The sequence below is a fragment of the Ursus americanus genome, chromosome 25, assembly GCF_024610735.1.
Source record: "Ursus americanus isolate L20-20 chromosome 25, mUrsAme1.1.p, whole genome shotgun sequence".
Classification (NCBI taxonomy): domain Eukaryota; kingdom Metazoa; phylum Chordata; class Mammalia; order Carnivora; family Ursidae; genus Ursus; species Ursus americanus.
Genome location: NC_142151.1, coordinates 3,149,373 through 3,175,856, shown reverse-complemented (window position 1 = coordinate 3,175,856; position 26,484 = coordinate 3,149,373). Strand labels below are relative to the sequence as shown.

At 49.6% G+C, this 26,484-nt stretch overlaps 2 protein-coding genes across 2 annotated transcripts in view; one reads left to right on the top strand and one right to left on the bottom strand.

Annotated features, from left to right (window-relative positions):
- The window catches only part of CACNA2D4 (calcium voltage-gated channel auxiliary subunit alpha2delta 4), a 109,369-nt gene that overhangs the window by 29,482 nt on the left and 53,403 nt on the right, over positions 1-26,484 (bottom strand). The window contains exons 24-26 of the mRNA XM_045775451.2: positions 19,692-19,787; positions 17,442-17,569; positions 13,514-13,594 (exon numbers count right to left, since the gene is read on the bottom strand). Of these exons, the coding sequence (XP_045631407.2) occupies positions 13,514-13,594; positions 17,442-17,569; positions 19,692-19,787 (305 nt within the window). The remainder of the gene's footprint in view (positions 1-13,513; positions 13,595-17,441; positions 17,570-19,691; positions 19,788-26,484) is intronic.
- Positions 1,204-10,310, top strand: LRTM2 (leucine rich repeat transmembrane protein 2). Its single transcript, XM_045774876.2, has 4 exons — positions 1,204-1,337; positions 4,045-4,635; positions 7,777-8,254; positions 9,242-10,310. The coding sequence occupies exons 1-3, from the start codon at positions 1,271-1,273 to the stop codon at positions 8,229-8,231; spliced, it is 1,113 nt and encodes a 370-aa protein (XP_045630832.1). The 5' UTR covers positions 1,204-1,270; the 3' UTR covers positions 8,232-8,254; positions 9,242-10,310.

The window sequence follows — 26,484 nt, the reverse complement described above, 5'->3', positions numbered from 1 at the left end:
AGCAGTCCCCTCCACCTCTCAGCTGCCTGCTTAACTCTGCCCCTGGCTCCTCCAGGGAGAGGGGGAGAGGGGAGGCTGTGACCAGGGATCGTGGAGGCATGAGCAGGCAACCAAAGGAGCCAGCCAGGAGCGGTGGGCTGATGGGATGGTGCCCTTTGGGAACAGAAGGGGCTGGGCTGTGGGCAGAGTCCTCCTGCCCTGTGCCGTCCCCTTCCCCATCTTGTCCCCGCCTGCTGCAGTGGCTGTGCAGTCCCTTTCCCATCCCTCTGATGGGGCTGGGAGAGCGGAGGTTCTGGCCTCTGTCTGAGGGCCTTAGCTATACCTGGAAGGAAATGGGGGCCACAGGAGGGCCCGGGTCCCTCTTACTAGTCTTAGGGTTGGGTCAGGGCAGGTCCTGAGACCCTAGACAGGGTGACTACCCCTCTTTAGTCATCTGCAAGAGAAACCTGCTTCCTTGCCTCCCCGGGCCGGCTCCCAGCCCTCCTTCTGCTCCGAAATCTCATCCTCTCCTTCCTGTCCCTGTCTCCTGCACGAACAGCTGCTGCGGCATGAACTCCCTGAGCTGATGAGTCTTATTATAGACCAGCGGGCGGAAGACAGAGCACCGCACCTCACCTCTCCGGCGAAGGTGGAGGGGCAGCGGGAGGCCAGCCGGTGGCGCAAGCAGGGCCTGGGCCTCACGCCTGACACAGCAGCAGACTCTGCCTCCTCGGGGGCCATGGTAAGAGCAGTGCTGGGACCGGGAACAGTGTTACTATGGCCTCACTCTGCTTACCTAGTAGCTCTGTCCCTCAGTGTCCCCACCTGTGATGTGGGGGAAAGCTCACAAAGGAGGCCATATTGCTCCCAAAGCATTTTAGAGATCAACACGCCAGAGAGGCCACGAGAGAGGCAGGGGAGGGGACAATGGAGAGGCCACTGCTGGTGACTTCTGGGTCCCACAGGCAGAGCTCAGCACCATGCCACAGGCCGGAGCCTGTCCTCCTTGTCACCCCAGTCACCCAGGGAGGGGGAAGGTTTCCTGGCTTCTCTGCCCCTCGTTCTTCTCCTTCCCCCACCCAGGGAATTATAGCTGAGAAGAACAAGAGAGGGGATTGACAAGGAGTGTAAAGAGACACCGGGCCCTCTCCCTAACCCCTGGGCTGGAACGGGGCCTCGAGTGCTGCTCAGCCCTCTCTCTGTCTCTCTTTCTCAGGACTGACAGGTAGCACACACCGAGGGGCTCCTCTCTCCCCAGAGGTGCAGGGCAGTGAGAGCTGTGGCATTCACCATGCTGGCCCGGGGCAGTGGCCCTGAGCAGAGGACCAGGCTTGCCGTGCAGTGGAGGCAGATCTCCTGTGAGTACAGGGGGTGGGGGCAGGTGGCAGGGCTAGCTTGGCATGCAGTGATGCATGCCAGGCGGCAGGAAACTCTGATCTTTCTGGGATGCCCAAGGCCCAGGAAGACTACAGTCTTGTCTGTGGTACTGGCATCTGTGGCAGCCAAAGAAAGAGTTGCTGCTGGGAGCTTTAGCGGCTAAATGGAGCTGGAGGCCATGACGGGTGGTTCTGTGTCTCCGGGTGGGTCCGTTCCTGTGCCCAGGAAGTCCACCCCCACCCCCAGCGGTCTGGCTTGTGGGAGTCCTGCTGCTCTAATGGCAAGTCTCCCTCTTGTCTTCCATTAGCTGGGTGAACCTGGAGACTTCTGTCTCAGTCTTCCTAGCTCTGAAATGGAGGGAACCAGAGAGCTCTTGGATTGTGGTGTTGGAAGGACCACAGGGGTTGGGTCCAGCCTTCCTTCTGCATATGGGGAAACTGAGCTCTCCATTTCCCATAAGAAAGCCTTGTAAGTTGTCAGGCTGAAGGAAGCCCTGAGAAATTCTCTTCAGTAGAGGGAAAGGGCCAGTCAGTGAGGACGGGCTTGCCCAAGGCTACATGGTAAGAGGTAATGGTCCTGAGGGACATTATTCTGCCTGACTTCTCCCCTCGTACACTTGGCCTGGTGATACAGCTGCAGGACGTGAGCAGCCTGAATTATTCACCATGTGAGAGTGGCTGATCCCGGGCTGCTTAGATCCCGTTTCAACCTCATTCTAGAATCACTCAGCACCTCGAAATACAGGATTATGTTTTCTTGCCACCAGAGCTTTTATGTCACCCTGAATTTCTCAGGGGTGGGGGAATAATGGATTCTGGTTATCTTGATCCTTTTGTGAAGGAAGCTGGATGGACTGAATTTTTTCCTGGGGAAAGTGAAGTCTGCAGAACGTTGATTTTCAAATGGCACAGTGCGGGATAGGGTGGGGTAGGCTGACCTGGCAGCAGAAGGGTTCAGAGGGCTAAGAGGGTGAGAGGTAGCCGCAGGTGAGCCCGCGTGGCCAGGAAGGGTCACTGGTTGGCTTCTGTGGCCATGACTGTGCTCGTGTCTCCTGAGAATGAGGAGGCTCAGGTGTCAGCCTTGCAGTCCGGCTCTCAACTGTCACTGACCCCACAAGTATGGGGGGGGTAGACCCATACTGTTCCTTCAAGCTCTGTTCTTGGGGACACCAAACGACTAGACATCTGCCAGGCACAGACTCAAGACCATCCCATTCAGTCCGTCAAGTCGGGGTGGCTGCTGCCTCTCTGAGTGGGGTCACCTGGGCCATGAACTGGGTCTGAACTTCTCCATCACTTCCCTGGTGAGGGTCTTTCCTCTGGGTCTCTCTTTCCAAAAGAAAATGGCCACACAGCTGCTTCCTTCCCCTCTGCACCCCTTCCCCCAACTTGAAGCTATACTAGGCTAAGACATGCCACGCGTGGAAGAGACAGAGCACAAAAGGGCACTCCCACCCCTGCCCTTACAGCTCCCATGTGCTGTCAGATCTGCATGAATCCCACATCCAAGATGGAGCCAGTAATTTGCCAGACTGGGTGCTGACTTGGTGAATTTGAACTATTTTGAGCTCATCCGTTTTCTCTTCCACAGTGAGCAAACTTCTATGACACTCAGGAAGACACTTGAGGGGAGTTTTGCAGTCACTCTGAGAAGGGACTGCTGGACAATGGAATGAGTTGCTCTGTTGCAATTATTCTCTGAGGTCCTTCCCCACCTAGCCCAGGCTAGACTCTTAGGTTGCTTACTCACAGGGGTCTTGGACAAAACATGGGACCACAAAAGGAATGCTGTTAATGGGTCCATCCTGCAGAAATGCTACCCCGCAGCCCTTAGGAACACGAGACCAACCTAAATGCCTGGTTTGTTTTAGAACGAGAATAAATATGAAACTTCTCTTAGAACCTATGACTTGCAGTGGCTTGTGCCCAAGAGTTCTTCGGCTTGGAAGTGGATTTGTGCCTCTTATCCTCATCATTTCCACTGTGGTCTCTGGAGTGGGACCCTAGATGGGCTTGAGCTCGCGGTCTCCATGCTAAGTTACTGGCCCCCCTCTTGGATCTGACAGCACATGGGAGGTTGTAGGGGGCAGGGGTGGGAGTGCCCCTTCGCGCTCTCCCTCTTCCATGCGTGCGCGGTGTGTCTTAGCCTAGGGCAGTTCCAAGTTGGGGGTGGGGGTGCAGAGGGCAGGGAAACAGCAATGTGGCTATTTTCTTTTGGAAAGAGAATCTCTCTCTGTGACACTGGGAGAGGAACAAGGGGTGACATCCTTACATCCTTTGTTTTCTCAACATCCATGGTATCAGTGGGGCCCAAGCTCCCAAGGAGATTGACCCGCGGAGACCCCATGAGCTGGGGCACCCTTGTGGAACAGCACTGCTTGCGGTCTGGACTCAGGCCTGCCATTCTGCAGGATGGTTCCCCACTAAAGTAGTTTCTTTGCCAGATGTGCTGTGAGTCAGGGATCCCTGCTGACACCCTGTGATGTCCAATAATATGCTTTGTGCTTCGGGTTTGTTAATTATCTTTTTATGTGGTCAGTAAAGGTTTGTGCATTGATTGTGGCTTGGGTCAAAGCAGATAAAGTCAAGAGGCCATTATGATACAAATTAGAAAAGAGGGAATGGAAGCAGGAGGTGGTAACCCCGGCCTGTGGCTTTCTTTCCACCTGTCTGTGCCCCTCCGCTCCAGGGATCGCCTGCTGGATCGCCCTGTGTGCTGTGGAGGCCCTCCCCGCCTGCCCCTTCTCCTGTAAGTGTGACAGCCGCAGCCTGGAGGTGGATTGTAGTGGCCTAGGCCTCACCATGGTGCCCCCAGACTTGCCTGCTGCCACCCGAACCCTCTTACTCTTGAACAATAAGCTGAGTGCCCTGCCAAGCTGGGCATTTGCCAATCTGTCCAGCCTGCAGCGGCTGGACCTATCCAACAACTTCCTGGACCAGCTGCCCCGGTCCATTTTCGGGGACCTGACGAATCTTACGGAGCTGCAGCTGCGCAATAACAGCATCAGGACCCTGGACAGGGACCTGCTGCAGCACTCGCCGCTGCTCCGCCACCTGGACCTGTCCATCAACGGGCTGGCCCAGCTGCCCCCTGGCCTTTTCGATGGACTCCCAGCTCTGCGCTCCCTGTCACTTCGCTCCAACCGTCTGCAGAACCTGGACCGGCTGACGTTTGAACCCCTGGCAAGCCTGCAGCTGCTGCAGGTTGGGGACAACCCCTGGGAGTGTGACTGTAACCTGCGTGATTTCAAACACTGGATGGAGTGGTTCTCCTACCGAGGTGAGCACGGCCAGTCCTGCCTGGGTGTGAGGAATCGGGAGAATCACCCCTGGCCCAACACATTTCCTGGAGGCTGGGTGTTGACTCAGGGCCGAGGTCCAGGGAGAAGGCTGTGGCCCTATCTCTCCACTAGCTCTAGGTTAGAAAAGTCTCAGTCTGGGCTCCAAACCATCCCAGGGGCAGAGAGGCTGGTGCTGCTTTCCCTCCCCCTCCACAGCTCTGCGTTCTTCTCTCTGTGCTCCCAGCTCCCAGCCTCCTTCCTCTTCTTTTTCTTTCAGACTGACTCACTGTAACTTGATCTCACTTCTGTAGGTACCGTGAGGCAACTTAATAATTTTTCTCTGCATCCCACCAGGTATGCCTCTGGGCTTCCCTGGCATGGTAGGAGGAAGAAAACCCACCCTTGCTCTTCTGAATAATACAGCAATTTCTTAAATATCCACAGTTTCAGGAGGGTGGAATATAATTTAAATCCACAGATAAAACCAAATTTTCATTTTGATGATGATTTCAACTCTCTCTCCCAAGAAGTTTTATATTCCAAGCTTTTAATAAGAAGCCAAATGGCTTTAGTTTTATTCTTTCCCTTCCCCCTTTTGTCAACCTGGAAAAGTTCTAGAATGATCTATAAGATGACTAAATGTAATGAAAGGAGGGCAAAGAAGTGAGTGTAGTGGTTAAAAGTGCCAGATCTGGGTTTGATTTGTGGCTCTGTCACTTACTAGCTGTGTGATCCTGAGAAACCTCTCTGTGGCAGTGTTTTCATCTGCAAAATGGGTCAAATAACAGCTATCTGATAGAATCATTGTGAGGATTAAACTCTAATGCATGTAAAGTGTCTTTTTTTTTTTTTTAAGATTTTATTTATTTATCAGGGAGAGAGCACAAGCAGGGGGAGCAGCAGGCAGAGGGAGAAGCAGACTTCCCGTCGAGCAAGGAGCCTGATGCAGGACTCCATCCCAGGATCCTGAGATCATGACCTAAGGCGAAGGCAGATGCTTAACCGACTGGGTGCGCGTAAAGTGTCTTGAAAAGTACTTAACATAAAGCAAGTCCTCCATGAAACCTATTCATTTATTTGTTCATTTCCTACTAGCACTCATAATATTAAATGGACTTAATAAGACATAATTTGGTGCCCAGCACAAAGTAGATACTCCATGAGTATTTGCTGAATGAGGGAATCAATGTGAAAAGAAAGCCAATCTTTTTCATCAGTCTTGCTCTTTTTGTTTCATATCCAGCCACAGTCTCAATTATTTGCATGATATTCTCCTTTGTTAGTTAATTAAACAATTTTACATGGGTGCCTCGGTGGCTCAGTCGGTTAAGTGTCTGCCTTTAGATCAGGTCATGATTCCGGAATCCTGGGATCCAGCCCTGCATCAGGCTCCCCGCTAGGCAGGAAGCCTGCTTCTCCTTCTCCCTCAGCTCCTCCCCTGGCTCGTTCTCTGTCTCTCTCTTTCTCTCCCACTCTCTCAAATAAATAAATAAAATCTTAAAAAAATTTTAAAAAATTTTACAAACTGTGAAGTGCCATAAATTGTTGGTCACTATGATAATTTCTCCCATTCTTGTGAGTCGGGAAATAAATATCTTTTCATGTACATTATCTATTTTAATCCTTATAGCAGTTAATTGAGTTAGCCATTCTTATTTTATGGCCAAGAAAACCAAGACTCACATGCAATTAAATAAATTAAATAATTTGCAAAAGATGACATGGCCAGGATTCAACCTCAGGTCTTTGAGCAGGAAGGTGAGGTTGCTGCCATCTCAACACCCCACTCCTACCAGTACAGAGGTGGCCCTTGGACATACGGCGCTGGATGTAAGACTTGCCACAGGCCCCTAGGCAGTCAGTGGAACAAGGGAACTAGAGGCCAAGGGTCTCAGCACCCCCTGTGTTATCCCTAGGCAACGAACGTCCTTGTCTTTTCACATAGTCATCAGGGACTAAATTCTCAGCACAAAAGGACATGGAGTGGGAATGTCTATTTTTGGGAATTTTCAATAGTACAGTTGTTTCAACCTAGCAGTTTAAAAAAAAAATTCCTGGGATGTTTTCATCAGCATCCCAGGTAAAGCATATCTATTGTATGAGAAGACTTGCAGCAGCTGCTCTGAGAGGGGGTACTGGCGGTGCGGGGATGGCAGGAGCCCATTCAGCAGGAGACATTTGGGAAGGGATCTCTTGTCTGCATCCAGATTTCACTGGAAGCTGATAGAGGGACAAAATCTGACTGTGACTTCCTAGGAGATTCTCCTGAGCTACCTTCTCTCTCACACCACGTGTTCTGCATCTTTACCCTCTCATGACTCCCCCATGGTCCAGCCTCACCATCGTCATCATGAGCCTGTGCACTTAGTGCTGCCCACACCCCCTCGTTAGCACCGGCCCCTCCCCTTTGCCCTCATGGGTCTCAGGCTGCCCTCCCAAGTTGCCACTGCACTCAGAGATGCTGTGGTCGGGGTACTGATGGGCTATCAGATTGCTCTTGAAGAGGAAAAGGGAAACATTCTCACCTGCCTTTTTTTCTCCCCACTCCAAAGAGGTAATCTTGGGCAATCAAAAGTTTCCATATGGAAGAGTGGTGGCTGTGACAGTGGCTTTTGACGTGTCCTTTCTGTGAGAGGGAGGAACTCTGGAGGGATAAGATATAGTGGAGAACAGTGTCCTGGGTTTATAGATGGATGGTGAGCAGGCAGATTCAGGGGCAAGGAGAGGAGCAGAACTGTGGCCGGGGCAGGTCTCCTGGCTCTCTCTTTGTGCTGCCAAGTCTTCCCTGAGCACCAGCACACATTAGCATTGCCATACTCTTGTGAGTCAGTTTGAGTCTGGACAGAGCAGGCTTGACTGAAATGGTTGTGTGCTTCTCTAAAATGGGAATAATGGCAATATGCATTTCATATGTGCAGATGAAATGACATGATACATGTACTTCACCTTTCATGGTCCTTGGCTTCATAAATGTTAGTTGTTCGTCTCCCTTCCTCTCCTATTGATGTTCAGGACCGAGTGCATTCCTGATAGAACCTAGACCTTCTGGACCTTCCGTTTTGGGGACCTGGGAATGGGGAGAGGGAGTCCAGGTTCTGGATGCCTGGTCAGCCCCTGCTTTTTTTCTCCCCTGGATGCAGGGGGGCGCCTGGACCAGCTTGCCTGCACCCTACCCAAGGAGCTGAGGGGGAAGGACATGCGTGTGGTCCCCATGGAGATGTTCAACTACTGCTCCCAGTTGGAGGACGAGAATAGCTCAGCTGGGCTGGATATTCCTGGGCCACCTTGCACCAAGGCCAGCCCTGAACCCGCTAAGCCCAAGCCGGGGGCTGAGCCCGAGCCAGAGCCCAGCACCGCCTGCCCCCAGAAGCAGAGGTATCGGCCAGTGAGCGTGCGGCGGGCCATTGGCACAGTGATCATCGCGGGGGTTGTCTGCGGCATCGTCTGCATCATGATGGTGGTGGCTGCTGCCTACGGCTGCATCTATGCCTCCCTCATGGCCAAGTACCACCGGGAGCTCAAGAAGCGGCAGCCCCTCATGGGGGACCCGGAGGGTGAGCACGAAGACCAGAAGCAGATCTCTTCTGTGGCATGAGAGCCCAGCCCCACTTGGCCTAGGTAGGAAGGGCAGGGAGAGCACACGGGGGATCGCTTCAGTAGGGGCTGGCCCTTCCCTCCACCACAGTCCGCTCTCCCACTCTCGCCCCCAGCCCTCCGGCAAACAAGCCACAGTGCGGCTGTCTCCGTGAACTTCCAAGTCTCTGCGGAAGCCACCCTTGTGCTAAAGGCTCCGGCCCCCTCTCCAGGCCACCAAGTCTCTGGAATAGCTGGGGGATCTCCCTGAGCTTCTGGCCATGGGGAAGAAAGGATAAGTGTGCAAGTGCAGGCTACCGGACTCAGTGTTCCCCTGCTGTCCTGCCTGCCCTGCGTGTAGTCACAGCGGGGTGACTCTCCCCACCTCCTGCTCATAGCACCTCACCTGCACGTAAGTGTGGGGAGGAGGGGACACGGGGGCCAGGGGTCAATTTCCGTGATCCACTTCTAAGCCAGGAAGATACCCTCAGCTGCCCTTCGGTGTCCAGGTTGGGTCCAGCTTCCGGCCGCTAGCACCAATGTACAATCACACCAACGCTGGCATCCGCACCCAGCACTTAGAAATACAGTTGTGACACACTCCCTCTGCTGAAGCCATCGTGTCCTTCTGCCTGCTACAGGCCACACCAGCCACACTGCTCCTGGCTTCACTCACTCACTCACTCACTCACTCACACACGCTCAGCTTCACCAGCGCAATTACATCGACTGGAAATCTCTGTCTGTCCGTCTGTCTGTCAGTCTCTCTCGCACACACACAGAATCACATGGAGACAGAGGTCATGAGAGCCTAGGGAGCGGAGACACGTTTCCCCCTTGGGTCTCTGGCCCTCAGGCCACAGAACCTTTTGCTTGCTTACTGCAACCTTTCAAGTCAACAGGGGGAGAAGCCCACGCCGACAGCACAAGGATTTCTTTGAGATCCTCTGAAGTGGGCCAAAGTGGTGCTGCTGGATGAGACTGCCTGTCACCATGGTAACCCTCTCACACCTCTCCTGCTGGGTTTTCCAGGGACACCGGCCCAGAGGCCTTGAAGCTGCAGCATGTGTGGATGGCAGCCTCCCGAGAGCCCAGGCACATACCACTGGGCGTTTCTTCAGCGCTGTCTAAGGACATCATCACTGCCAGGCCCCGTGGGGACACCCACCAATTCCACTCCTATAGTCTGCAGCCCAAGAACCATTGCTCTGTACCCTCCAGCCTTCCATCTTGAGCAGCTCTGGGACTGGGACCTTGGGGTGGGGACTGGGCCACTACTGGTGGCATCTTGGGAACGCAGACGGCCCTCGAGGAAGCTCACTGCCTGCCAGCAGATCCCGGGCAGACTCCAGGGGCAGGGAGGGCGGCACCTTCTGCCCAGAGGGTTTGGGCCTGGGGTTCCTTCCCTAGGGTTTTGTGTGCTCAGTCTGGCTTCCTGGAGATCATAATTGCACCTGGACGGGGCTCCAAACCAGAGCATGGGCCGGAGTCCTGTTTGTTACCTGTAGCCTACACCAAGGGGACGGAGGGTGAGCAGAGGGCTGTGGAGGGTTTGGGGGTCACTAGTTCCCTTTTGCAAGTTGGCCCCCTCCCCTTGAGTCTGATCTCGGAGGAGTACTAGGTCTCCCTCTGCTGGACACCCGTTTCCCATGGCTGACTGAGAGTCTGGAGGCATCAGGCTGGTTTGTGGTTCTAAGACAGGGTCTTGCTGGTGGCCTGGGAAGAGGCCTCCAGAACCCGGAGGCCAAGGGTCTGAGGAGGGATAGGGCAGGACTGGGCAGGCCCACCTTGCCTTGCCCCCCTTGATCCTGCCACCTCACGGAGGACCATGATAGGTGAGGGGGGCTGGAGGGACAGCGGGAGCCTCAGTGCGGGCTGCTTGGCTGCTGTGGACACGCCTCCCCGGGACTGGGGCATAGTCCTCCTTCTTTTAGCTTTCCAGCTGACGATTGATCTAGGAATTTTCTAAAGGAAGAGGAGAGGAGGGGTGGGTATTGTCAATGGTGGTAGCTTCAGCCTGAGACAGAAGATTTTTAAAGGCAAAATTATATTTCTGGTTTGTTGTTTCAGAAGAACAATAAAGACTGTATTTTCCTATGTACCTCCTGGCTTCCTTGGCTGGGGGGGCATGTGGGTGCTGGGAGAGGGGTTTCCTGCCCCCTTACCTCCCCAGGCAGCTTCAAAAAGTGCTGTAGGACCTCACCCCAATGTCCAGAGCTCCATAAGAGAAATGGGAAACTCCTGGCTGAGGCCTCTCCAGGGAGCAGCACCGGGAGAGGAGTTGAGGGCTGAGCTCTGGACAAGCACGGGGTCTGGCCTGACGGTATGAACGTGTGAGCCTCAGGCTGTTGCACTGGGCAGCACTGGGGACTGAAGGTGAGCTGGAGACCTGTCACTGCCCTGGGCCTGCTGTGTGCACATCCGCCCTGGCTGGAGCCAGTCCACCCTGGCGGTCAAGGACAGACGGGCCAACGTGGTGGGAAGGCGGGCATTTGCCCAGAGGACCCTGCTGTGTAAGGGGAGGTGGGGGGGAGGGCTCCCTAGGAGCTGCTGATTACGTTTCATCAGCCTCAGTGAGATTGGGGGTGTTGCTAACAGGAGAGAGGAACCCTGTTTAACTTATGTTCCTCTTGCACCTTCAAGACTGACTTTAGGGACAAGCAGATGATTCTCTGCATTTACAAATATAATCCTTCCAGGGCTCAGCTGATGGGACCCAGAATTATGAACTGGAGGGCTGGGGATGGGGATGGGGAGACCAGGAGAGGAGATGAGCCAGAGAGCAAGGTCTCTGGGGTTGTTCGTCCTTCCCAAGCTGGAGTGACTCAGCTCCAGGCCTGGGCTGGCCTCTGGCTGACTGGGCCCGGGCTCTATGGTTCATTAGTCTTCAGAGACCAAGACGGAATTTTCTCCTTCCTAGGAGCTTTCCTTTGGATGATATCCCACTGAGGCAGGTGCAAACCCTAGGGAGAAGTGAGCCCTCCAGGTCCCTTTCCTGGAGTTCAGCTGGACTCCCAGCAGAGCCGGGCTGCTTGCCCTTCAGAGGTGGTGTGAATTGTGCGGTGCTGCCCTAACAGGCATAGCGGACCTGAGAGACAGTCTTCCCCGAGCCCCGCCGCAGAAGCCAAGGCCAAGGTCCCTCACCAGCCCGGCACAGGCCTGCGTAATGCATAGGTGCGTCAAATGCATCACTGTTCTGAGTGTGTACGTACAGGCCCATTCGCACATAGGCAGAGCCCCGAGGAGAGGAGCCCTCGCGCAGCTCCAGACAGCTGGCTCACCGCTAAGGGCCTCTGGACGGGGGCACACATGTATCGCACGACACGTGCTAGAGGAACACACTTGCAGATTACGGTGCCACCGTTGTTATGCTGGGCAATATTCCCCAACTAGGTCTGGATCCTGATCAAAAAGTTAGATTCCGAGAAATTCTGCAAAAACTGTTGATAAATCACCTGCTTAGAGATTAAAATGATCCCTCCTTGTCCAGCTTCCCTTCCGTAGGAACCCGTGGTGTGATGCCCACACCTGGCACGCAGCTGGCCCTGTAACTGGGCCGAGTGCCCTTCTCCTACCTTCTCCCCTTGCTCAGGGCACAACATCACCCTTGCAGCTCGCCCGCCAGCCACCATGCTCTCCCAGGCCTGCAGTTCCTATGCACACAGTGCCACCAGTTTCCAAGGGATGAAACTGTCAGGACAGCACACCAGTCGCCTCCCCGGCTTTCAGCTATAGGTGCCCTCTGGCCCCAGTATTAAGGAGGTTGAGCCATAGTCCAGGGAGGGGAAATTACAAAAGGAGACAACCCTCCTGCCCCATAAAAGTTGAAGCATAAGGTCTTTGGTGCCTCACTCTTTTCCTATCATAGCCACACACCCCGGAGCCTCAGAGCCATTGTCTGCTGTGCGTTAAACCAGAGGCACCAGGACACGGTTTCTATGGCAACCCCTGGAGGCTCTAATTCAGCTCTGAGTTAAAAACGATATCAAATAATTGGAGAGTGCAGGAGAGCGCAGCCAGCAGCCTGACCCTGTGTCCCCTCTGGTTCCTAGACTCTCGGGTATGCAGGGGCTGAGAGGGTCCACATCACGGAGGGGACAGGACAGGACAGGGACACTCAGCTGGGACCTCTGAACAGGCTTGAGGGAAACAAGTTTGGGTCCAGTTTTGGCTTAGCAATGGCTCTGGAGTTAGCACACTGTGGCCTAAGTTTAAAAAGGCAGCTGAGATGGCATGAGCACCCCCCCCCCAAATGCTGGAGCAGAGCATCATGAAGGCCACCGGGGGCATGCGTGTTTTCTCCAGCGGGGAGTCAGGGTCAGAAGATCTGGGCCAGACCCCAGCCTGCTCCTCCCACCTCCTTTGCCCTGAACCCAGCCTGTGGGGGACAAGGATCACCCACCCCTGCCTGCGCCCCGACACCTTCCAGCTGCAGAGTCCTTTCACACAGCTTGGGGGCCCTGGGGAAGCAGGACGGGACCTGTGATGGCTGATGCTTGAGTGCCCACTGAACTGGACAGCTTTGCAGAACCCAGCTAAAGCCGGGATAGGAGGACTTCAGCACACAGGCCTGATCGTGCTCAGGCAAGGAGGCCCAGGTGCAAAGGACTCTATAGGTACCAAGAAACCACCAAGTCTGGGCAGCTGGGGAGGGGCATTGGGTGCTCTCATCACATTTGAGGTCAATAGCAGCACAGGCTCTCAGAGAGAGGCAACCTGAGTTCAAATTCTAGCTTCATTAATTATTAGCTGTGTGACCTCAGGCAAAGAATTTTTGTGTCTCAGTTTCCTTATCTGTAAAATGCAGCTGAAAGTATCTGCTTCACTGGATCACCCCAAGGGCCGAATGAGATGTGCGCGGGACGCAGTCTCCCAAATGCCGGGCATATACCGAGCATGCGGCCCTGGCCCATCCTTCAGGCTCTGAGTCACGGGGCTGGCTCTGTGTGCAGTGGCGTTCTAGACCCAGGGTGAGAGGAGAGGGAAGCAGCACACAGAGCGGTGCTGAGGAGGTCCCAGTTGCAGTCTCTGTCCCTGGTGACCTGGAGCAGATATCTTAGCCTGAGCTTCATTTGACTGACTTCATAAATTCTTTTGGATCTCAGGTTTTATGGTTTTATAAACAAAATGGCTTAGGAAGACTCCTTTCTCCCTCAGTCCCACTGCTTGGCTGGGAAAACCTTGGGCTGGAGGACTGTGGTCCTTGCAGACCACAGGCTGGGTCCTCCTGCTATTACTGTGTGCCTTATTCCTGACCTTGACGCACAACGCCCTGACTGCGGGGGCGCGGAGGGCAGCTCCTACCTGCAGCAATGGCTGTCTTCTTGTCCACGGTCACGGCCACAGCGGTGCTGGCTGTCACTACCATGGGCTGGCCTGGACTTTCTGGGGAAACAAAAATTGCTAAGTCACTTTCTCAGCGCCAGGGGAAGAGCCAGTGGTTGGGTGGTGGGATGGGGAGGCTGAGAACACACTGTGAATCTTGGGAGAGGGCATTCCTTGAATAAGTGGAGGGGGGGTTGATGGGGAAAGTCCCCGCTGTGGTGACACTGTCACCATTGCACACTGGTCTCTGCAGAGGGCCTCCCACATGTCAGGTATTGCCACCTCCCCATGCAGATCTGAACCTGCCAGATAAATACATCAGGGCCCCTGGCGGCCTGGACAATGCAGTGTTGTCCCCGTCACTAGGACACTGTGAGTTCGCTCTGTCTCGGGGCAGCAACTGTCTGCTGGCTGGTGCCTCCCTTGTGCTCAGGGACCCTGCTGTGACCCGTCCTCTCAGCTTGTGTTCCACCCAGAAGCCTTGCGTTGTGTCAAATGATTCTTTCTAGCAGAAAGACAGGCTGTGTTCCAGGACTCGTGGTGGCTGATCCTGGGCTGTCCTTCATCAGTCACATGAGTCAGGGTGACATTGACAGCCCCTTCGGAGGCCCGGTGCCAGGGCTGCGCCAGGCACAGAGGCTGGCGGGTGCCTGGCACATCTGAGGCACTCCATGAATCCTGGTCGTTGGTGGTCAGGCTGCCGCCGCCACCCCGTTAGCAAGCCACACTTTCACTGGCGTTACAGACGGCTACCACACTTCTGGGACACTCTGCCAGGCTCTTGAAGGGCAAGGCTCTGAGCTGCTCTGTCCCCCTCTTTTAGGAGAATCAGGTCACCATAGGTGCAGAACGTAGGTGGCCGTGTCAGCTCGACATGAAAACAGAGCTTTCTGGCTCCGCAGTGGTATGGGCTAGTGTGTGACCTTGGGCTTTTTAATCTTCATCAGTCCAGGGACATGTCTTAGCTTTTCAGAGCATTCTTTTTTTTCTTTTTTAAAGATTTTAATTTTATTTATTTATTTGAGAGACAGTGGGGGGGGTGGCACAAGTGGGGGGCGGGGAAGAGGGAGCTGAGCAGGGAGCCCTATATGGGGCTGGATCCCAGGACCCTGGCATCATGACCTGAGCCGAAGGCAGATGCTTCATCGACTGAGGCGTCCTCTTTTCAAAGTACTCTTGTCTACAGCCAAGTTCCATTACTAAAATTCCTAAGAAAGGGGCAAAATTTTTATCAAGTGCTATATTCTGAGAAGGTCTTTATATCAAATGTTGCTTGAAACAAATAGGTCATGAGAAGCTTATGTGGAGATTGTCCATTGTCATGGAACTTAATTATCCTTTCTCGTGTCTATTTTGCTAAGATCATCCATCATACCTTGCTACAATCTAATATCTCATAGAAATTCAAAATCACTCTGATTCTAGAAGCTTCCAATATGTAGCATTGTCCTTGATTCTAGGAATTTGCCATGATAAAACCACAATAAACACAGAAGTCAGCTTCCTCACCTTACTTCTAGAAAAGTCTGGAAGCAGGAGGGACAAGCCTGAGACACCGGGGCATTGGTGAGACTCTGCTCTGTGCTGGCAGGTCTCTCAGGCACTGGTTGTAAAAGGCAGTTCCACCTGGGCAGAACTCAGCCCACCAGGGCCCCAGGCAAAGGGCAAGAGAGTCTGCCTGGAGAGGCAGAGGGAAGGCTCTGTTCACCCTGGAGGCGGCTCCTCTGCCTCTTGGGATACCCGCCCCCCCCCCTTTAAAATGAAGCTGTTGTTGTTTTCTTCCTTGGGGGAGAATGGGGGTGTGCAGAGGTGCCCACGTGTCTCCAGGCACACGCAGGAGCTAAAGCAGCAGCGAGGGTGTGAAAAGAGAGCAGGCTCCTGCCTCCTTACTCAACTGTCCCCCCTTTCGGGTTGCCAGCCTCCCTCTCTTCTCCTTGCGGCTTAGTTCCCCACCCACCGCCCTCCTACCTCCCCGCCACAAAAAGCAACCCCGGCAGCCTTCAGGCATGAGCCCAGTGACAATGCAGGTAGGAGGGAGCCCTGTCATGGGCTGGGGGCAGGGGCCAGGGCTTCACCCCAGAGAACCTCCCCAAGACCCTGTGGGTGGGACCCCCTCCTGGGCGGGCCCTTGATGCTGCTCTAGAAGGTGACAGGAAGAAAGAGCTGCCTCTTTCTGGCTCTGGGGGGCAATGTGGGGAGGAGACCCTCACCTTGGCTTTGTGAGCCTCCCTTGTAGGCTTTCACTGGGAATAACAGCACCCACTTCCTCTTCTCCTTCCTGCCTTACATTTAGGGCAGGAAAAGAGCCTGGGCTTTGGTGGGCAGAACGTGGGTTTGGCCTGGCTCTGTGGCTCCCTAGCTGTGTGATACTGGGCAAGTCACAGAACCTCTCTGAGCCTCAGATTTTTCCTGTGTAAGAAGAGAAGTAATAGCAACACTTACAGGGTTGTGCAGATTAAATAGTTATAGGCTCTGGAATGTTTTGTAAAGCATATTAGCAATGCATTCAGTGGGGGGAATAGGCATAAGATGGAGAGGTGGGCTTAGGCACAAGGTGAAGAAGGTGTCAAGAGGGCATAGAGGGGGACCTCCTCCTTGCTGCCTGCAACCCCAGGAGAAGCCCGTGGGAGCCTGAATCTCCCCAGCTGTCAGCTCAGGGTACCTTCTCCATCAGGAAGCTGGACGATGGTTTTGGTGGAAGGGCATCTCAAAGGGGAAGTACAACTCTCCATTCCAGGTAGACTTCCAGCCGGAGTCCTCCACTTGCTCTGCTCTCCTCCTTCTCCTCCTTCTTCCCCCTGCCCCCACTCTTCCTCCTTCTCTCCTTCCTCCTCCTTCCTGTCTTCCCCACGCCTCCTTCTCCTCCTTCTCTCCCTCTTCCTCTCCACCATCTCTGTTCACTCTGACCTGGACACAGATATCCCTAAGCCCTTTTGCTCCACTGTGCTGGGGTCAGTTTCCCTCGCAGGTGACCTGGTGGAGGGCCTGCTCTGCTGCAGACTCTTGGGCCCCTGGATGAGGCCCCCAACCTCTCTGGGCCGCAGTCTCTTCACGTGTAAATTAAGAGGATGAAGCTACGCATCCTCCAAAGTCCCTTTCTCTTCTAAACATTTCGCAGTCTTCTTGGTGCTCTGTTAAAGTCACTTACTTTTTCTTTTTGGGGGCTATTTTTCAGAGTGGGGGCTGGAGGTTGGGAGTTGGGTGCCAGCAGCTCTGAAACCCTCCCTGGGCCTTGGGCTAGTAGGGATTTGGTGGTTTGGTCCATAGGGCCAATCTTGGCTGTCCTGCTTCCTTACCCCTTGAGCCCCCTGTGGCCTGCCAGCCAGGAGGTGCCCTGTTATTACTGGGAGGTCCTGAGCAGCAGACAGGGAGGTCAGTGTTGCAGCTCCCGGGAGACCCTAAGGGAGTGGGGACCAGGCTGCTTTCTCTGGGAAGAAGTGCGATGGGGCAGTGAACCTGATAAGTGTAGTAGTCCCCTGATGGAATAAAGTCTGTTACTTTCATCTGGGGAGTTTAAGAAATTTTCAAAGATACTCAGATGTTTAGAAACAGAAGAATCTTAAAGAACAACTCTTCCAATATGTTTCTATTTGGAATTTGGGCTAGAATCCAGCTCTTCTTGACTTTTGGGTCAAATCTTTTTCCTTTGTGCCATGCTGGATTTTTAATTTGGGCTGCTGGCTGGGGGATAAAATGAGCTGTCCTATATTCAGGGTAGAGATCAATAGCGTGGTAAGGCATGAGTGAACTTTCTCAAGGTGCTAACGTGTGTCAGGAGGGAAGGTTGGAAGGGAACCCAGAGGTGTGGACATTCTGTTCCCCATCTGCTCCTGTTTCCCACCAAGAGCAGCAGGAAGAGTCACGCCCTGGTCCAGCTTGGCCCCAGGAACACAGGGGTACGCATTACCTGGTCCTTCTGCTGATCGGAGATTGAAGACAAAGCTGCCAGCAGGCTGCTCAGCAGCCTGGCGGTACCACAGAGGGAAGTGGTCCATGGTGAACACACTGGCCTCATCCTCAGGAGTCAGGAACTTTCTGCAAAGAGAAAGATTTGGTACCTCCTCCCAAATCTGGGAACATGTTTATCCTTTTCTCTTTTTTTCACACAAGGTTATCTTGGCTGGGCCAAGAAGAGAGATTCATCTCTGTTTTGGTAGAGTTGCAGGTAGAAAATAGTAGTCCCTAGACTGATTTTACCCCAGACAACGTTCCCCAGCAATTCCTGCCTTTTCCAGAATCAAATGCTGTTGCACCTGATGGTACACTAGTAGCTAGAAGAGGTAGAGAGCCTGTATTGTGAAAGGAGACTTTTTTTTTGTTAAACGAAAACTCCTTTGCCTGCAGGGTTTATTTCTTTTGGATATACCCTAATTTCTTTTTGTCTGGCTAATTGGCATGTCTGAATGGGGAAATTGCATAGTGAATTCTATCACTGCACGAATAGAAGGGCATAAATTCCCCCAAAATGGTTACTTCAAAAGTCATTGCCTCTAGGGTTTAGAATGCATTAGGAGTTATCTTTTTCTTGAGCAGCTTTACCTTGCTAATTATGGTTTTGCATTCCCTGAACACACAGCAGCCAGCAGAAGGGAGTGTTGGTCCAGAAGCAGAGTGGGAGGCAGGGAGAAGCTGGTTTGTGGATTAAAAAAAGACACTGTAGATAACCCACAAGGTGGATAATTGAAGTTTGATTTTAAGAGAGGTTGGCTTACATATTTCAGAAGCTACCTGCCTTGTTGCACAGTTCCTGAGCTCTCCAGTCATGTCACAGTCTTGGTGAAGGGAGCCCTTTGGAATTGCGCGGTGCTCGCAACATTTGTGGTGGCTGCCTTCGTAAGCTAGGAGGGTCTCTCTGTACTGAGATTTCCCTCTTCCATTTCCTAGAAGCCTTTCCGAGAGGGTGCAGGGAACTACCGGGGTGCTTTACCCCCTTCATACTGCCAGGTGTGGTTCACCCTGTCCAACTGTGGCCAGACAATGACATGGGTATGCGATCTTCTGAGTGGGGGCGGAAGTTTAAGGGGATGAGGAGGTACAATTGGGTGGCCAGCTGGAGGGGTAGTGAGTGTGGGGAGGTCAGTTCCCCACACTGTTCAAGGCCTTTGGGTGAATCTACAGTTTGCCCACCAGATTTGGTCCATTGAGTCATTTGCTGTGTCTAACTAGACCATGGAAAGGGTTAGCGAGGTGGAGGGCTCTCCTCCGTTCACCTCTCTGGGAGGGAGGGGACGTGGGGAGAGAGAAAAGCAACTTGTTTTGTTCTCCTAGAAAACCTCAGCTTTCTAGCAAGGGTGGATCTGTCAGAGTTCTGGAAGAAGCTCATAGATGGCGCTCCGTGGCTGCGTGTGTTTGGATTCAGTGAGAGGAGCAGTGAGCGGGTGGGATGCAAGGACCATGGGGTGACCCTCGGCTGTTCTCCTCCAGTGCCTGCTGGCCTCTGCCTGTTTGAGTCTCATGGTTTTTGTGGTCTGCGAGCGGTAGGTGGCTCTGCTCTCCCAACCCCCAGCCAGCCTGCTTCTCTGGCTCCCATCCTTCCTTTGTATCCTTGGTAGGGGAATACCCTGGCAAGTTGGTCTCCCAGCATCCAGGCTTCGCTGGGAGCAGGGTCTCTCACCTTCAGCACTATTGACATTTTGGGCAGACAACGGTTGTGAGGGTGTTAACACCATCCCTGGACTCTGCCCACTAGCCTTTCCCCCATCCTCTAGCTGTGACAACTAAAAATATCTGTACACATTGACCAATGTCCCTGGGGTGGGGATGGGGGAAAATCACCCCCAACTGAGAATTGCTGGCTTAGGGGATGTGTAAGTTGTCATCAAAGGAGGGGACACAGCCAAATGATTTAACTTTTCACATAGGGACTGGTCCCAGGGGGAAAACAACTTCTGGGTTTCCTTTTGTGGAAGTGATTAACCCTTCCAAGGTTAGTGTCCCAGCCACACTCTTGCCTGACTGGGCCACTCTCCCTCCTCTCCCGGGGACACCTCCAGGATGCATCTAAGCCTGGTTGAGGGTTACTTTTCTGACTCTCCCAATCTGCAAACCACAACCCTTCCTCCCTCCATGCACTCCTGGCCTCTGAGAGTCTGCCTGTCCACGTGCCACAGGAAGACCCAGGAGGGATCCCTCTCCTGGGGTGCCCAGCATGACTTACTTGTCAGAGACCTTCTCGGAGCCCACAAACGAGGTGCTTCTGAGGAGGCCGGCCCGGGTGCCCAGGAAGGCCATGTCCACCATTTCCTCGGACTCACTGTGAGGCAGACAGAGCGAGTGTCATTACCAGGCACCGCAGCGACAGGTCTAGGAAGGGGGCACCAGGAGCCCGGGGAAGACCTGCAGGCCTCTCCTAGTGCCTGGCTTGATCTTTCTGGGGTGGGGGTCAGGGGGCAGGCAGACCAGTTGCTCAAGGGGTTGCACACACATGCACTGGCATCATGTTTGTTACATCTGGTAGACCTGGCTGCCCTAGGCAGCACCTTCCCTTGTTAATAAGGTCCTCTGGGCCTCTGCCTTTCTGCCTTTTTCTTTTTCTTTTTTTGACTCCTAATTTGTCAGGTTTTGGAGTAATTGTCTCTGAAAGACAGAAGGGATTCAGGAAAAGAGATGTTGTTTTGGAACCTCAGGAACAAGAACTTCTTATGACTGACACAGGACACGTCACAGTTTTAAAACCCTTTTTACATGTTTAATTTATTATTGAAATGGGAAAGAAGGAGGAGCAGACATGGTCTGCATCCACCCATGCGGACCTGGCGGACTTTATAACCTGGCCAACGAGACTGGAGAAAGAGAATCCCTCCGCTAGCTGGGGTGTGACTACTCTCTCTCATGGTCTTGGGCTGCATTTCCACGGCGATGGCACCAGCATGGGAATTATCGCTGCTTTTTCTTAACATTTCAGGTTTTTTGAGATAAAACGGACTTAAAATTGTAAGATTTTTAAGTGTTCATCATGGTTATTTGATCTATGTATACATGGTGAAAGGGTTCCTCCCATCTGGTTAAATACCACATCCATCATACCAGGCATGTATCTTTTTCTGGTGGGTGAGAATATTTAAGTTACACTCTCAGCTAATTTCAGTTATATAATACAGTGTTATCAAGCACCACCGCCATGTGTTATTAGACCCTTAGGCCTTCTTCCTCTTCTGGCTGAGAGAGTGTGCTGACCTCTCTTCCCCGAGCAGCCACAGCAATACTTTCCTTCTTTCTGTTTCTGTGACTTTGACTTGATTTTGTTTTACTCGTTTATAGATTCTACATGTAAGTGACGTCATGTAGGATTTGTCGGCCTCTGTCTGGCTTGTCTCTCTTAGCATAATGCCCTCCAGGTTCATCGAGGTGGTCACAAATGGCAGGATTTCCTTTCTCATGGCTGAATAATATTTCATTGCATATACATATATAACACACTTTCTTTGTCTATTCATGCATTGAAGACATGTTGTTTCCATATTTTGACTATTGTAAATCATGCTACAATGAACATGGGGGTGTAGATAGCTCTTCAAGATAATGGTTTCATTTCCTTTGGATAAATAATCAGAAGCGAGATCATTGGACCATATAGTAGTTCTATTTTGAAATTTTGAGGAACCTCCAAACTGCTGTTCATAGTGGCTGCACCAATCCGCATTCCCACCAACAGTGCACAGGCTTCCCTTTTCTCCACATCCTCACCAGCACTTGTTGTCTCTTGTCTTTTGGATAACATTCTAACGTGTGAGGTGATGCCTCACTGTGTTTTTGATTTGCGTTTCTCTGATGATTACTGATGTTGAGAACTTTTTCGTGCAACTGTTGGCCGTTTATAGGTTTCCTCTGGAAAAATGTCTATTCAGTTCCTCTGCCCTTTGAAAGAAATCAGATAGTTTTGTTGTTATTGAGTTGTGTGTGTGTGTGTTTTAACATATTTTGGATAGTAACCTCTTATCAGATATGATTTGTAAATATTTTCTCCCATTCTGTAGGTTGCCTTTTCATTTTGTTCTTTTTCTTGCTTAATTGCTGTGGCTAGGACTTCCACTACCATGTGGAATAACATCGATGAGAGCCGACGTCCTTACTTTGCTCCTGATCTTAGAGGAAGAGCTTTTAGCTTTTCATTGTTTTTGAATATGACATCAGCTGTGGGCTTGTTATATATGGCTTTTATTTAATTACTTCTAACTTTATTAATATTCATGCCCCTAGCCCAATTTACTACACGTTATTACCCAATTTCTCTCAGTACATAGATCAGTGGTTTTAGTGAGTGTACAAGGTAGGCAATACCCAAACCATTGCCAAGGGGAAGGTTTTTGTTTGTTTGTTTGTTTTGTTTTTGTTTTTTTAATCAAGGCTCAGCTGTGTGGCTATTGGGGTTTCCCTAATGGGATTCTGTGAAGAAGGCTGTACCTGCGACATTCAACTGATAGCACCTGGAGCTGGATTAAAGCACTTGATCTACGGTCTGGAAAACCACTGAGGAAAGGGTCTGGAAATGCAGGCAGGGTCTGCGTGCCCCCCTCTGATGTGGTAGAAACAAGAATTTCTGGGTGACTGTTTCTTTAAAAAACTTCCTGATGCAATTAAAAAAAAGATTTATTTATTTATCTGAGAGAGAGAGAGAATGAGTGGGAGGGAGTCTTAAGCAAACTCTGCAGTGAGCATAGAGCCAGATCTCACGACCCTGAGATCTTGACTTGAGCCAAAACCAAGAGTTGGACGCTTAACCAACTGCACCACCCAGGCACCTCTGATATAATTCTTTACTCAAAAGTAGTAGAGATTAGTCTAATGAGACTCCTGTACCCATCAGTCAGTTTCAACGATTACCAGCCCATGCCAATCTTGTTTCATCTACAGCCTCCCCTGGCCCCTCAACTAGATTATTTTGAAGCAAATCTCAGATATCATTTCATTGGTAAATATTTTAATTTCTATCATTAAAGTATAAGGAATGAAAAAAATCCTTAGTGTCATTATCATACCTAACCCCCTCCCCCAATTCCTTAATAGCATCAGATAATTCAGTAATCCACAACCCTTTTTTTAAAGCTTATTTGAATCAGAATCTGACTAGGGTCCACAAGTTCATATGTCTCTTTTCTTTCTCTCTCTCTCCTATGTAGATCTGGATCTAGACATTTATACTTATTGAACTGTAATCCACTTGCCATACAATTCATCCATTTAAAATGTACAATTAAATGGTTTTTAGTATATTCACAGAGTTGTGTGGCCATCACCAATTTTAGAACATTTTCATCATCCCCAGAAGGAACCCCACACTTATTAGCAGTCATCTTTAGTCACTTTCAACCTTTCTCTCTCCTCTCTCCCTTCCTTCTTTTTTCCTTGCAATTTATTTGCTGAAGTAGGTCATTTGTTCTGTAGAGTTTCTGCATTAGCTGATCACAATGTTGTGGTGTTAATTAGCATGCTCTCTTGTCCCCTGTATTTCTTATAAACTAGCAGTTAGACCTACTGCCTTGATTATTATAGGTTTGAGTTATTATAGGTGATGTGTTCTTGGTCAAGAGGCACACACTATCTGATTGACGAGAGGTTGCAAAATAGGGATATTCCTTGATTTCTTCCTTATTTTATTTGTACCTAAAATCCTTGTATAAGATAAACTTCTCATCAATATGGTTGGTTGTCCTGAGATGCAACTTGTACAGGGGGGTCAGGATAAACAATTGAATCTCTGCTTCGTCACCAGTTTTTAGAATAATGAGTTGGTTTCCTAACATCTTCGGAAGATGACCAAAAAGGTTTTTTTTTTTTCCTCCTCAGTATCTTTATGAACATAGGATTGAAACACATTTAATATTATGTTTTAATCCATCGTAGTTGTCACTACTTACGCTGCTCTAATTGTCCCACTTTAACCAGTGAGAGCCACTTCAGGTTGGTTCCGGCGTCCCCCAGCCACAATGCTATGATAGTCTTTAGCAACTTCCTCCTTTTGGCTATAGCAAGATGCTCCTGCCTCATTTTGTACACTTCCTGCCCCTGTCCTGAAATTAGACATTTCTCCAAGGGTTGGTGACTCATTTTAATGAGGACTTCTTAATATGCACATTGAAAGTCCACAGTCGTGCTCTGGGGTGCTCATTGAGGTTGGTCTTTTCCGTGGACAGGGCCAGGATATCCTTTTTATTTCTTTCAGAGAAAACACATCACGAGTTCATTGATATTTCCAATTAATATTCAGCAGTACATCTTAACATCTTTAATTAAAAAAATTTGCATCTCTTTTCTTTGCTGAAAACCTTGGTTCCTAATGACATTAACATAATACTATTTGCTCTATCCATCTATATACTTTGAGAATAGCAGTGCCAATATTGTTTCTAGCAATGTAGTTATTTATTTATTTTTTTAAAGATTTTATTTATTTATTTGACAGAGAAAGAGACAGCCAGTGAGAGAGGGAACACAGGCAGGGGGAGTGGGAGAGGAAGAAGCAGGCTCCCAGTGGAGGAGCCTGACGCGGGGCTCAATCCCAGGACTCTGGGATCATGCCCTGAGCCGAAGGCAGATGCTTAATGACTGAGCCACCCAGGCGCCCCTGTTTCTAGCAATGTAGTTATTGAACACAGTTTAAGATTTTATTTATTTATTTATTTATTTATTTATTTATTTATTTATTTATTATGGTTCTGTGTTTTCAAGTCCCTTGAAAGAATTCACCTACGTTATGTCATGAACTTGATACACAAATGTGTTTATTTGTTTCATTTGCTTTTCAATTTTTGGAGCTTATTTATTTTATTTTATTTATTTTTTATTTTTTTTAGATTTTATTTATTTGACAGAGAGAGAGAGACAGCCAGCGAGAGAGAGAACACAAGCAGGGGGAGTGGGAGAGGAAGAAGCAGGCTCCCAGTGGAGGAGCCTGATGTGGGGCTCGATCCCAGAATGCCGGGATCACGCCCTGAGCCGAAGGCAGACGCTTAATGACTGCACCACCCAGGCACCCCAGAACTTATTTTTTAAAATCTAATTTTGTCTTATAATGATATAAAGCATTTACTTAGTTCCAAAGTCCGATATGCAAAATAAAGCATATTCATAAGCCTGTCTGTCTCCATCCTTGTTCTTTCACTCTGCCTAAAGTAATCTATTTTTGTTTTTTTGTTTATTTTTCCATTAAAAAATATATGTGCACATATGTATATACATACATGCATCTATGTTTACATATGTGTAAAAAACTATGACAATATATTTGCATCTCCTCTTTTTAAAAAAAATAGTGGGGGTATTATATACATTTTTCTCCATTCGTGGCACCATTCCTTTGCAGAATGCAGATTTCTCATTTTTTACGGTTCCATAGTATTCCATTATGTGGATCTACCATGATTTATTTAACTAGGCTCCTACTGATGGATTTAGGTTATTTTCTGTCCTTCACTGTTACAAATGGAGCTGTAACAAAGAGCTCACGTATATATCTTCTCCTATTTTTACTAGTATATCTTTGGGATACATTCTTAGAAGTGGCACTGCTGAGTTAGAGTGTAAATGTATATGTAATTTGTTAGATATTATCAAATTCTTCTCCATAGCCTTTGAAACATTTTGTATACCTACTGACAATATACACAAGCCTGATTCCCCACAGCCTTGCCAGCTGTGCAAGGCAACAAATTTAGATGGTTATGAATCTGATAAGTGACAAATATAATCTTGGTACAATTTTAATTTGCATTCCTTTTATTATGAGCTAGACTGACCATTTCTTCATATATTTAAGGACTATTTGTATGTATTCTCTGAACTGTCCATATTTTTTGGTACTTTTTCCTGTAGAGTAGTTCGTTTTTTACTTCTCTATTTTTGAAGTTCTTCATTTGTCATGAATATACAACGTAAGGATAGTAAGCTTATAGTTGTTATATAAGTTCCAAAGATTTTTCTGGTTTGTCATTTCTGTTTTCACCTTGCTCATATTTTAATTTTTGCCAAATAAACATTTTTATGCTGTTAAGTTTGTCAGTCATTCTCTCATTGCTTCTGAATTTTGAGTCATCATTGGGAAAGGTTTCCTAATTCCTAGATTTTAGAGCAATTGGCTCATGTTTATTTTGTTTTGTTTTGGTTTTTTTTAGAACTTATATGGTTTCATTTTTTTTACATTTAAATCTCTGAGTCATTTGGACTTTATCCAGGTGTATGGTGTGAGGAAATAATACAATTTTATCATTTTCCATATGGCTCTCAAACCAGTTATTAAACAGTCCATTTTCCCTGGTCTGACATGATGTCTTTCCACATGCATTTAAATGAATCTCTGGATTCTCTATTTTGTCCCCTTGGTCTGCCTTTTTATTCATGTGTCAATACTATACTTTATAAATTATAGAGATTTTGTTATATGTTTTAATATGTTGGTAGGACCAAACTTCTTTTGTTGCTTTTCTTTTTCAGGGATTTCTTGAATATTCTTCCAAATAAACTTTATAATCCATTTATCTGGATCCAGAAAAATACTGATGGCATTTTTATTGGGATTACATTAAATTTATAAATTAACTTAGAGAGGATTAGTGTCTTTGTGATGTTGATTCTTCCTACCCCAAAATACTGATATCTCCCCATTTGTTCAAGTCAATTTTGGGTCTTCTGGGAGTATTTTATAATTCTTCTTATGTAAGTTTTAGGACATATCTTATTGTTTGTACCTAGCTGTTTCATTTTATTTTTTGCCCTCTTGAACATTTTCACATGATATTTTTTATCTAGTTTTTGTTTGCATAGATAAAGGATATTAATTTTTGAATATTCATGTTATATCCTGCTACTTTTGTTTATAGTAGCTTTCCTATAAATTCCTTTGTGGCTTCCAGATATATAATCTTATCACCTTCTTAAACAGAGATAATTTACTTCACCCTTTCCACTTCTCATTGCTTCTAGGTGCATTCTCTTGTCTGGCTCCACTGACTAAT